This window comes from Saccostrea cucullata, unplaced genomic scaffold, assembly GCF_032062105.1.
Source record: "Saccostrea cucullata isolate Sc308-1 unplaced genomic scaffold, CSIRO_AGI_Scuc_v1 ctg10551, whole genome shotgun sequence".
NCBI classification, from domain to species: Eukaryota; Metazoa; Mollusca; class Bivalvia; order Ostreida; family Ostreidae; genus Saccostrea; species Saccostrea cuccullata.
The window spans coordinates 2,782-16,635 of NW_026924408.1; the positions used below are offsets into that span (position 1 = coordinate 2,782).

The following is a 13,854-nucleotide window of genomic DNA, read 5'->3' on the forward strand; positions in this document are numbered from 1 at the left end:
GACTGACGCAAAGACAGTTTAGAAGCTGGAAAAATTGCATCTTGAGAACTCATGCTGATTCTCATACAGTTGTCTAAAACTGTTCAGGCAATCTGATTTCTCTAAACTTCTTTCTATAACACTTCTGTTTTTTTACCAAATGCATGAGGAAACTTCCTTGAAAGCTCTAAATCTGTAATATTAAGCTAACTTAAGATAAAGTCTTCAGTCTTCTCTTTAAGAGAAATTTCTTTATTCTATATTTACGTTAATGAACTGTATATTAATAAGTAAAATATACTCTATTTAATATTAACCATAATTCATTACAAACATAAATTACGTTATATGTGTAAGTGTTATTCAACTGTTACTGTTTCTAACTTAGATAAATGTTTTAATACCTGGCCTGTTGATCAGGTGATTAGATGGACTTGTCTCCCCCTTTGACTCTCCCGCAGTAACGCCTATTAATTGAATTCGAGACATAACATTCCATAGTCAAATCTAATATAAAAACAAAATCCCGCTCCCAAAGCAGTACGGGAAATAGGGAGGTTGAAGATCATTGGAAAGAGATGAAATAAAACACCAAAACAAGCTGCCATGAAGTACTTAGACCGAAAAAGTACCAACATATAGGTGGATCACAAATGATACACTTTGAAAGTACAATACAGGTTGGATAAGAAAGCCGTGGTCAATTCAAGCAGAACAAGAGCTGAAAAAACAAAAGCACGAAAAAAGTATGCAGAGGCCAACAAGAAAATAAAAAGTATTAAAGCTGACAAAAGAAGGTACATAGAGGGACAAGCAATTGAAACAGGCAGAACAAGATGCAAAAGCAGGAAATATGTAAGGCCAATATGACAGCACTAAGAAGCTAGCTGAGAAGCAAAGTAAACCAGAAAGGCCAGTGAAACACAAGACATAGAAACAACCAGAAGGAGAAAAGAACAAAGAACGAGATGGAAAGAGCATTTGGAAGAATAGATAAATAGGCCAGTTCCACGTAACATAAGCTCTATCCTGGAACCCAGAATGAAAATGTAGGAGAAGTAGGTCAAAGAACGACCGACGGAGAGATCTGGAGGCAGACGGCTAAAAAAAGGGGGAAAGAACTGGAAGGAGGTAGAAAGCATATTCAGGATAGAGGAGCCTTGAGGAATCTTGTCAGTGGCCTATATCTTGAAAGGGTTAGCAGGCATAGATAAGTAAGTAAGTTAAGGGCGCAAGGAAACGCTTGTAGCATTCCCTTTTTTGGCCATATTTTTGAGGCCACCTATTTTGCCAAATTATATATGTTATGTAATAATCATAGACTGGGAGACCAATTGTTATGTTTTATAAATTTTCTCAGGAATTGTGTTTTAAGGTTACATTGTATCCCAGTCTTTTTTATTCACTTTTATGTTTTATATTATATGTTGTCATTTCATAATAAATGACATTGTTTTGGAACAAACATGTTTTGTGTTATTTGGCAAAAAACAAGCTCAATGTTGTCAGACGAGTTTTAATTCAAGGAATGAAGGCTGAACTTAAATGATATTTTATGCTAGTAAAATTGTTTTAAGTTAAGTTTCATGTATTTCATGTTAAATTGTAATTCCCCACTTTGTACCTCATTGTCTGTTAACCCGTGGGGATCCCCCGGTAATTTTATCCTTTTGAGATAAGAGAAGTAGCATCATTACATCTACTGCTATTGTAAAGACAAGACGGCCAAACATTTGCTGAAAGATTTTTTGGATTACCCACCTCCATCCCCAAGCAGACTTTAACTGTACATTAGGCCACCTTAAACTCATATGTCTATGTTTTCAATTGTAATTAATTCCGTTTTATATGTATATTATGGCCATATTTTTGAGGCCACCTATTTTGCCAAATTATATATGTTATGTAATAATCATAGACTGGGAGACCAATTGTTATGTTTTATAAATTTTCTCAGGAATTGTGTTTTAAGGTTACATTGTATCCCAGTCTTTTTTATTCACTTTTATGTTTTATATTATATGTTGTCATTTCATAATAAATGACATTGTTTTGGAACAAACATGTTTTGTGTTATTTGGCAAAAAACAAGCTCAATGTTGTCAGACGAGTTTTAATTCAAGGAATGAAGGCTGAACTTAAAGTAAGTTAAGGATTACAATGATAAAGTGCATTTTGGCAGTATAATCAAGGTTCTGTAAAAGACCATTCGAATTCATTCAAAGGAAGGGGGAGGCCTTTAGAAAGACTTAGAAAATCATACAAACTATTCTCTTAAAATAAATACACCTTGTTGCCACTTGTGCTATAAAGTTATTAAGAATATATTTCTAAGACAGTGGTAATCGTTGATACATTTAAGGTCAGACGACATATTCCTCAAAAATAAATAATTTTTTCCCAAGAAGTTGCCCATGTTGTCATTGAAGTCTAGGTATGCTATTTCCTATATTTCCCGTATAGGTGTGGAACAATAATTGATTACAGAGCTGAACATGATAAAAACAAAGAAAATGGTGTATTCATGTATGAGTTAACTCGTGGCTATATAGATTTATAATTGAAAATATAAACGTTTGGAACTCCGATCTTTATCTAACTTTCCTGTTAGTTTGTGCAACACGGAAAAAAAGGTATTTAAATTTTCCTCAGGGCCTTCACTCGTGATTATCTTCCGTGATTAAATTAAAACGGTTTTGTAGTTTACTTAGAGTAGTTTTTAAAATAAACACCAATAAACATTGTCACTCAAAAGAGAAAACGAAAGAAGCAAAGTATACCAGGTATTTCCTTTTTCTTTTCTATTAAAGACCGCCATTAGCAGGAAGATTTCAGTCAGGTAATTCATAACTTCATAATACTAATTATTATTTTTCAGCAATTGAACATTGAAATTAATGTATGTAAACATACTCTACTCGTATCTGCATTTACGCAAGAAGTTATCCTGAAAGTTACATTTAAGATAATCCTTGAAAATAAACTGAACAATACCAAAAACACAATACTGGAAGGAAAAAACGCAAGTTAAAATTCACAAGTGTATTCGGTGAAACAAGTCCTTCATTTTGAAAAAAAAAAAAAACATTTTTCATCTCTTGCCCTTGGAGTTAATTTTAAGCTTGCATTTGTGAAAAATTAATCTTCGCCGAAAGCCGCCATACTTGGACATCAGTGTTTAACATACCCATCTTGTTTTTCTTTAAAAGCATCAAATTAATGTAATTTTTTAAACCAATCTCTTTATACAGAATGGACCATATTCCCCGTCTATCAGAGGTCGTGTATGTTGGTCTGTGTCGTAAGATTGGGGCACCGACAGAAGTGGCCATGCGAAGGGACATAATGGACATGGAAGAGATGATAAATAAACACTTATATATGCATATAGGTGGATGGATGAATAGTGGTAGCTATAGAGAGGGATTTAGGTTTGCGTCATCTGACGTAGATATAATGTTTTGGTCTTGGAATCATAAACTTATAACTGACATCTCCCAGCTCCGAGTCTATGATCCATCAGCTTACGAAATCATTCTAATGGAAGATTCAGACACACCACCAGGATTTGTCACATTACGCCTTCTGACACCACAAAACAGTCGCTTGATTTTAAGTCTTGTTCCCTTCAAGGATGGGGTTTTTATATCTAGTTCTTTGTGGAGAGAAGATTATTTTCAGACTCTAATAAATAATGAGTATTTCCAACAGACAAATATCACCATCCATGGCCCTTGTTCCTCTGGTTTCGTGGGAGATCTCGAATTCGATCATGCTGTTTGTTTTGCCTCTATATTTTGGCCTAAGATATCGGGAGGTTGGGTTGACAGATGTCAGAGGCACACCTGGCCGCCGATACCTGTGTTAGAAAAAATTCTAAGAAATGGATGTCATTGTGTACCTATTGGAAGTAAAATTGAATCAACTTCTTACGAATTGGAATGTAGATTGTCATTTTCTCAAGCCGAAAAACAGCTAGTATGTACCATGAATCATACACAATTTTTATGTTATGGCCTTCTGAAAATATTTTTGAAGGAAGTAAGTTATTAGTTACGGAAAGGAAACAATACTGTGTTCATATTACCTGAAGAACACGATGTTTTGGATGATACAACTTGGACCCGTTAGATGGTATCCAAGCAATCTATTAGATTGCTTCTGGAGGTGTTTAAAATATCTCATACACTGTGTTTTTCGAGAAGATTTTCCTAACTTTTTTGTTCCACAGAACAACATGTTCATAAACAAAGTAGTCGGTGTTACACGTGAATCTCTTTTACAACAGCTTTATCAGTATTACAGAATGGGTGTTTCCTGTCTAGTGCTGAGTCCCACTCTCAGATCAATACTAGAACAAGCCCTCAGTAGTCCGTCCTTTGTAGTATCCCCTGCTAATGAAGGAGAATTCATAGATATCACAGTTCTTGATATACATGCTATGTATGAAATTTTTCAGATGCCAGTTGCTACTGAACACGAAAGAGCTTTTTATACCTTTTTGAAATCAATTGATACACTGTCGCGGTTATCACAGTCAACATACCAATCACTGACATTACAGATTTGTACAACTGAGATTTTTGTTCGCTTTTCTTTCTTGGTGGCAAACAGGCCTAGGTCTTCAAGCTACACACACAAAAACGTCTACTTTGTGGATAAAAGTATATTAAACATACTGAAACTAGCTGCAAAGTTAGGTCCCGTGTCCTATTTATTGTATCTATCACTATATTACTATATATCAGGCAGATATAATAAAACACTACATATAACTTCTGTTGCTAAAAACAGACTGTCAAAGTTTTTTGATTTGCGTAGAAATATCATGGACAGTGAGGATATAGAAAATCTCCCCTTGTTCTGGAAGATGAAAATACTTTGGCAAACCACTGTAGCTATCAATAGCCATTGTGATAGTTATAATATCCGTTTTGAAGAAATAAAGTTAGAACAAGATGTGAGTAAACTAAATGCAAATCCAATCTTACACCTACCACCGTTTGTTTTGGTAGAAATGTTGTCAGTATTATCCCACCATAAACTAGGAAACAGATTTCAGTGTTTACAGTCCCTGACAGACCTACAGACACTGCTGCTCTGTGATGAGGGGACATATGTGCCTTTATTTTCAAGAGACCTTTCCTGGCAGATACTTGGAATCTGTCAGGAACTTGTGGGAGACTTTCATGGGGCTTTGCAATCTTATCAAGAGTCGCTTAAACAGGAACCATATCACAAAATACGGGAAGCTACATATATTAGAATACTAGCAGCCGATATAAAACAACAATTTAACAGAATTAGACCAGGCATAATCAATTAGACTTTATAATGAGGGGACATATATGTGCCTTTACTTTCAAGAAACATATCCTGGCAGATACTAGGAAATTGTCAACAATTTGTGGGAGGCTAATGAATTAAATGTTGTCTGTGTTACAGGTACCTTCGTTATATACAAATATTTTATTAAAGATGAGTTGAAAACAAACGTCTTTGTGTTTCGTTTCTTTTCATAGAAAAAAATAATTTGGTAACCTTTTAAAATGGGGATTCGATAACCTATTGGTACTTGGAGGGGTGGGGGTTGAAATCATTTTGTTCACATATCCCGACATGTACATTAACTTGAAGAAATCCAAAGCAATGAATGTTATAACATTGCATATTTACTTTGCATTTAAAAATTGTATCGACTTCACCATTCCCTCATTTTGTAAAAAAAAAATCTGTACAATGAATCAGATAAAATTCTTTTTTAAAGCCTTTCAAAAATATCTCCTTGCGAATGGCTTTGTTTCCTTGCGAATGGCTTTGTTTCATGATTGCGAAGAGGCTCTGCATAGATAGTAAAACTGGGATCCGAGAGAAAGAGCTTCACACTGAAGGGAAAAAGAAACGCATATTAAACTTTTGAGTTAAATTAAAACAATTATTTCGAATATGTTTTCCAGCATTGTTATCACACATATAATTAATCTTTAATCAACAAGTTACCAAAATCTTGTGTGATTTTGATAATTCCTGAGTTTTTGAAATTGATATGTCGACACCCTCTAAAAATAAAACTAAAAATTCTCATAATCCCCATTGCGCATCTGTAACAAACTTGATTTTCTGTGCATTGAGCTCACCAGAGCATTTATTACCCATCATTTATGGGATTATTATTCAACCCTTCCGGTGGTAGTCTTCCAAAGCCAACAAATACCCCGCCCAATAAATCCCACGAGATTCGATTTAGGATAATGTACAGGATCCAAATGGTTTGGCACAGATGTAAAAAAAAAGTCTCGGCAAACACTAGCTACATTTTCCCAGTGTAAACATGCTGAAACATTACGCATACGACGCGTATGTGCGCATGTGAGAGTAAAATCGACGTAACGTTGCCAAGCTCGTGTGCGTCAGTTTGACGTTTTATCTATATTTGTGTTTAATTGACTGGACTACATCAAAACATACTGAAGAAAATTTGTAAATCAATACGAAAGTACATTTAATTTATATTCCACATCTTATTTTCGCTCCTACTTATGAATCTTCATTTCATGTAACACAGATATGAAATCTACGGAAGCGTTAAAGGTTAAAGATTTGATGTTAATATCACGACTTATATATCGCGATAGTATTTCACACGAAAATATATTAAAAATCTTATTTCATCTTAAAGTTATTGAAACTTTAATTTTTATGCCCCCGTAAACGAAGTTTTGGGGGTATATAGTTTTTGTCGTGTCCGTCTGTATGTGTGTCTCTCTGTCTGTCTAGCTGTTTGTCTGTTTGTTCGCAAAAGCTTTTAGGACTCTCTCTACACAAGTGCAAACCTTTTTTGGGACATTGAGAAAAACATATTGCATAAAGGAGTGTATATTGTGCTTATTATGAAGTGTTTACTACATGGTGCGTGGCATTTACCCCCGGGATAAATGTTCAAAGACAACACAATATCAGTGAATGGTCTAAATCACTGATAATCACTTCAATGGAGAAAATACATGTAAATAACACGTTCAGTTAATTTATCTTGGTCTTTTAATAAATACTTAAATAAATTACAAATTGAGCAAAATATTGTAAATTTCTAATTTTTAGAAATTTGATCTAAGGGCAGATCACTCTAAATGCAGAAAAATACCTTAGATATAGATTTAGACTTAGATAAGATATATAATGTGCAGTGTAGAGAGGGTTCTTAACCTTGCTTATTACTTCTGTTTTATTGGAGCTATGATTTTTCATATTTCACTTGTGTATTCCTTGTGACAAGACCTTTCTTTGGGTACCACCAAATTTGACCTTGACCTTGGAGTTTGACCAACTTAAACAAAAAAAAATTCCTAATTTTTACCTTGGCCATATCTTTTGAATAGTAGTAACCAGGACATTTATACTTCATATATTTTTGTGGCAAGACCTTTCATTAAATACCAACAACCTTGACCTTTTGACCTTGATCTTGGAGATTTTTATACTTGTAAAAAAACTTTAAACTTGGCCATAACTTTTGAACGTTAAGTGATAGGACTTCAATACTTCACATATGTAATCCTTGTGAAACGACCCTTCAATGGATGCCAGGAACTTTGACCCTTTGAACTTGACCTTGGAGTTTGACCTACTTTTGAAAAGCAAACCTTGACCATAATATTTAAAGGGTTATAGCTAATGCTTTTATATTTTACATATTTAATCCTCGTGGCAAAGCTTTTCATTTGATAGCATGACTTTTGACCCTTTGATCTTGAAGTTTGACTTACTTTAAAAAAATTAACCTTGGTCATAACTTTTGAACGGTTAGGGCTAGGGCTTCCATACTTTACTATGTATTCTTTGATTGAATACCAATTACCTTGACCTAGGAGATTTTGTACTTATGAAAAAACTTTTACCTTCACCATAACTTTTGAACGCTAAGGGCTAGTGACCTCATACCTTATTTATGTTATCCTTCTGAGAAGACCAAGAACTTTGACCCTGACCTTGGAGTTTGACCTACTTTTAAAAAAAAAATCTTGACCATTCCTTTTAAAGGGTTAGGGCTAGTGCTTTCACACTTTTCATATTTGATCCTTGTGATAAGACCTTTCATTTGATAACAAGACCGTCGACCTGGTAAGGGCGAGAGCTTCCATACATTACATATGTACGTATTTCTTTGGAAAGCCCTTTCATTGGATACCAATAATTTTGACCTTAAAGATTTCTGTTCTTATGAAAAATTTTAATCTGGCCTATTTACATATTGCATAATTGTATTTCCAGTGAGAATACCCTACTTTTGGTAACAATATATTAAATTTGCATTAAAGATAATTCAAATCTTTGCTATGTTGCCATACGGGGGCATCAGTGTTTCACAAACACATCTTGTTTGTACTGGTATGATATTAACACATTCTTGCACTTTCACAAATTTTAATTCTATTCTTAAAACTCAGGAAAAGTGGCAATCTTATTGTGTATTAATGTAAAATATTAAAACTATAATCCAGAAAACATGTATACACAGTATATTGTCAGTCCGTGTAGTTGTGGTGAGCAGACTTTAACAATTGAACACAACCGGTGAATCGTAAATATTAACAATTTAATTTATTACAGAGCTCGTGCCCTGTTTGCAAAACCTGTATACGTTTCACGGGTGTGCTCAATTTGCTTAACTCTGTACACAACACTAAGAGTGGGAGGACGATAATTGTGAAGGGGTTTTACCTTTCTAACATTTTTTTGATTTTTAAATTTAAATTTTTACGATTTAATACTTTTCATTAATACCCAAGAATCCACTTTTCCTAAGTATTAAGTTTAGAATTAAAATTTGTGAAAGTACATGGATGTGCCGATCAAACCCATCCAGAATTTGAAGTTTCAATAACTTTAAGATGTAATAAGATTTTTAAAGTATTCATGTGATATGCTATAATTACAATATAAAAGTCGTGATATTATAGAGAAAAAAACTAACTTCAAATCTGTGTCTGTGTACCTTTTAGTTCTCTGCACTTGCTGTTGCGGGGTTGTAACTTGTACGAGCTAGTACATTATATTTTAATTTTATTTCTCATATAATGGTCGTGATGTTACAAATTCGTTGCGAGATGTTTTCAGGGTATAGGTACTTGTTTGAGAATACAAGGTCCAATTGTATTGTGAGTCTGCATAGCAGCATTTCTTATTAAAAATTCATAATGTTGTCGTTTGTAGACCTGCGTGGAATAAAAAGTGAAGTTCCTATTTATATTCATTTCTTTTAAAAACTCTCCTTAGTTTCTATCATTCATTTTGAAATCATCATTGTTACCGAAAGAAACGTTTTTGTGAATTTGTGGTTTCATATGGTCAGTGGTCTGTCCCCTTGTCAACAATCCTTTAAAATACACAGATTTTCGCATGATTATGTTGATGATGTAGAAAAAATGTCCTTGAATGTATTCCTTGAAAATGTAATACTTTTTTGCTATACATAAAGCTGATATTGTTTTTTTTTCAAAAACTTCACACTATTTTACAATGTATGTGATCGTACATGTATAACGGTAAATGCTAAAATTTGGAGAAATAAATATTGACAATTTTTTAAATACATCCGGGAAAAATGTATATACTTATTACAAAAGTTGATTAGTAATGACGTTACAATTATCAATGACGTTATTCAATGTTTTATATAGTTAGCAATGCATTTTTTTTTTAATTTTGAGTGTGAATTATATAGGATTTAGAAAATATATAATAAAAAATTTGGTATCAAAATAGTATTATGGTATTCAGGAAAACAAGCTCTTTCAGAAGCCGATTTTTGAAATTTTTTGACGAAGGTTCATTTTCGCTTGACGCAACTCAAATACATTTACATTTATTACAAAAAAAATATAAGGATCCATTTGCTTTTTCCAAAAATTGAACGTACCACTTATTTTCGAATAAAGTATTTAATAAGCAATATTGCACCGTTGCAACCTTATTGAAATAACGACCACTATTGAAATAATTATATCAATAGTGGTTGAGAATGCATTTCAATAGCAAACATAGTTTGTAACCACTATTGAAATACGACCGCTATTGAAATAATTATTTCAATAGTGGATGAGAGTGCATTTCAATAGCAAACATAGGTAATAACCACTATTGAAATACGACCACTATTGAAATAATTACTTCAATGGTGGGGGAGAGTGCATTTCAATATGATTACCATAGGTTTTAACCACTATTGAAATACGACCAGTATTGAAAGAAAAGTTTCACACCGTAATTTCTTATCCAAAATTTCACAAAAAATTGGATTTAGGGTGAAAAATATACAAATTAATAATAAAAGTGTATAAATCAATAAGAATAATTTTAGAGAGGCAAATTTTGAACATCACAGAAGGTTTATAATTTCTTTATATTCTAGAAATTCATTATTTGCATCATTTTCAATGACATCAGACCAAAAAATATACACCAATCCAGGCATCCATATTTTGTTTGTATCATCTTTCCTTAAATCAAGACTTAGATAGTTATTGAAATTATAATTTCAAAAGATATTTAAATAGATATTTTGATAGTTGCTGATACTTCAAAACTAAAACCATTATTTAATCCATATTGAAATCTTTATTTCAAAAATGAACATTATTTCAATAGTGGTTGCAACCTATGTTTGTTATTGAAATGAATCTCACCCTCAATTGAAATAATTATTTCAATAGTGGTCGTATTTCAATAGTGGTTACTAACTATGTTTGCTATTGAAATGCACTCCCAACCACATTGATATAATTATTTCAATAGTGGTCGTATTTCAATAGTGGTTACTAACTATGATTGCTATTGAAATGCACTCTCAACCAACAGGGGGTATAGGCGGGGCCAAAATGGCCAACCAAAGTTTTCCATGGTAATTTATATGAAAATTCTTTAAAAAATCTTCCTCTCAAGAATGACAAAGCTATAATTGATCATATTTAAATGGAAGCATTCTCAGGTAGCGTAGATTCGAGTTTGTTCAAATTATGACCCCGGGGGTAGGGCGGGGCTACAATGGCCGACCAAGTTTCTACATAGAAATATATAAGAAAATTCTTTCAAATCATCTTCTCAAGAATAACAAATCCATGATTGGTCATGGGACTACTTTTGGATTTAAACTTTTCAATAATAAACCAATTTCTATTTTTCCTAGCCACAGTGCTCAGGTGAGCGATGTGGCCCATGGACCTCTTGTATTAAAATGTTTTATTGACTGCCTTCTTATACCAATTAACGACTTTTGGGGTATTACCAATATAATAAAAAGATTTTGTACTGTGCACGAACTTCAAGCAACTTGAATAAATTGATCGATCATTGAAATGAAAAAGGGTGGAATTACTTATAAAGCTTTGTTGCTTTAAGTGTCATTTGTTTGAAAGGACGGATAAATCCCAATGCTTGAAGAGGATTGCACTTGTAGAGTACTAAAACATAACGCAACTTACAGAGAGGAGATTGCAGTCGTTTTGCAAATGCTAACGATCTTCATCGTTTGGGTAAAAAAAACATTGAAAAGCTTTTGGAATATTGCCTCTCTTATACTCTGTAGCGTTATGGTTTTATATATTTGTCTTTGACCATAACGCTACAGATCCTGTAATGCAAAAAAGGTGCAATTTACGGCGCAATATTTTTTGCGCACTTTTGGGGAGAATTTCTCCACTTTCTAGCATTGGTCAATCAACTACCTTTCACTCCCTAATTCTTCCACCTCTCAACCATTTATAGTTGTCTCTACAGGCAATAAACTCGCTTGAAGTGATTTTTCAGCAATATAACAAATAATTTTAATCAAGCGAGTTTATAACTTGTAGAGACGACTATAAGGGGTTGGGAGATAGATAAAATATACAGATTAAGTAAATAATGTGCCTAGAATTAGGGAGTAAAAGGAAGTTAATTGACCGATGCTGGAAAGTGGAGAAATTCTCCCCAAAAAAGCGCAAAAAATATTGCGCCGTAAATTCCACCTTTTTTGCATTACAGGATCTGTAGCGTTATGATCAAAGACAAATATATAAAACCATAACGCTGCAGATCTGCAGCTACTCTTATACATATATGTAGAAAGTTCTGTGTATTTCTTATAGATACATGACAAAAAATTCTGTGCTGAAATTGCTTCTTTATCATTTGAAAAATTGTTCATCAAGCAAAACCATATTTCATAAGTCAATTTCACATTACCAAATAATTATATATCTTGTTGATAAAGAACATTCAAAAGTTTTATCTCTCCCGAGGATAAAATAAAGAGGAAATAACAGAAATAAAGAAGATTTCATTGAAACAATACAAATCAGGGGCATAGTAAATATACAGCAGGCCTTTTAAAGGCAGAGATGGGATCAGGTGCCATGGAGGAGTAAGTATCCCATGTCAACTCATTTAAAATCTAGCATGAGTAGGAATAATGACATTACAATTAAATGAAATATGTAAGTAAATAACTGACTTGATGACAGATTTTTTTGGATAACAAGGTCATCAAATAATTGAAATGGATATTCCAGATACTGATGTATCCTTTGATTCACGTCCATTGGGATATATCGAGTTGACATGTGAATAGTTATAACTAAATGATGTATTTTATCACAAAGATTTTCATTGTTGGCGGCTCTATTTTTGCAAGAATTCTGATACAAACCAACAATTTTAATCATCTTGTAAAATATTTATGCAGATATGCATGTAGACATATATATCAGATACATTAAACTTTGTGTTTACAATTATCAAAATATTCTCTATTCTTTTCATTTCTAAAACTTTTATATTTCCACAGCTTTTGAATTCGAATTTTCTACAATTGCAATATCAACAATAAGGAGGGAGTATATATATATATGGATATTGTAGAACTTGCATGGGCTAAATAGTTGATAATTGATTCTAAATGTATGAATATAATGTCTTGAATTTCTTTCTGCCAAAATTTTCCTAAAAGAAAGATTTCATTTTGATTTTCTACCATTTTTCAGGTGATTACGAATAATTATGTAAGGCAAGGGTAGTTAATTGTCTGATGAAACCATGTTTGCTTTTATTGACAAGTATTTTTTTATTAATCTCGTAAATTTACTTACCTCGCCACTGACTATTAGCAGGATTATTTTGTGAAAAAAATCTGTTTTCTACACCCAAATACTCCGAGGTTAATAATGAAAAGATGCTTGAGTTTCTGTTTGACAATATCAATGTGGTACTTAGAGACCAGGTCTTCCAACAATCTATTGGAATTCCCATGGGTACCAATTGCGCCTCGTTTATTACAGAACTATTTTTATATGAATTTGAATGTATCTAAAATCTTATACGTGAAAAAAGAAAAAAAACATTTGTTGTGGCCTTCAGCTCGACATTAAATATATCAAAGACGTATTCTCAATTAAAAGGGCTGGGAGGAGGCTGTGGCCATTTTTAGTCTATATTGATCTCCTTCAGATGAAGAGGTCCATGCGAAGATATAGAATAATAATCAATTTTTAAAACTAAAATATTGTTATTGTTTCTTTTAACTATGAAAGTTGACACTAAAGATATCATTTCTTAAAAAAAAAGTTATATCTGACGGTTACTTTGTTCACCCACCAGCCTCTCTATCAATGGTTATTTCTATTCTTATGTCGATATAATGTATCCCTGTGAACTTGACAGAAAACATACCATAGAGTCAGACATATTTGTCTCATATTTAGATTTTTTACTTGAGAAATATTTTAATAGCAATCACATAACTAAGCTTTATGATAATCGTGACGACTTTGCCCCAGTTTTGTATTGTTTCGTGTTGTATTGTATACGGACGGCTGATTGGGAAGGCCACTTGAAAGAAAA

The 13,854-nt window shown here is 32.9% G+C and overlaps 2 protein-coding genes across 2 annotated transcripts; both read left to right on the forward strand.

Moving 5' to 3' along the window:
• The first annotated feature begins 2,719 nt into the window (after positions 1-2,719).
• On the forward strand, positions 2,720-5,389 carry LOC134266375 (uncharacterized). Its single transcript, XM_062748626.1, has 2 exons — positions 2,720-2,762; positions 3,231-5,389. Exon 2 carries the CDS (start codon positions 3,232-3,234, stop codon positions 4,030-4,032), a length of 801 nt encoding a protein of 266 aa, XP_062604610.1. The 5' UTR covers positions 2,720-2,762; position 3,231; the 3' UTR covers positions 4,033-5,389.
• Positions 4,217-5,305, forward strand: LOC134266374 (uncharacterized). The gene has a single exon (XM_062748625.1). The coding sequence runs from the start codon at positions 4,217-4,219 to the stop codon at positions 5,303-5,305; it is 1,089 nt and encodes a 362-aa protein (XP_062604609.1).
• Positions 5,390-13,854: the final 8,465 nt, after the last annotated feature.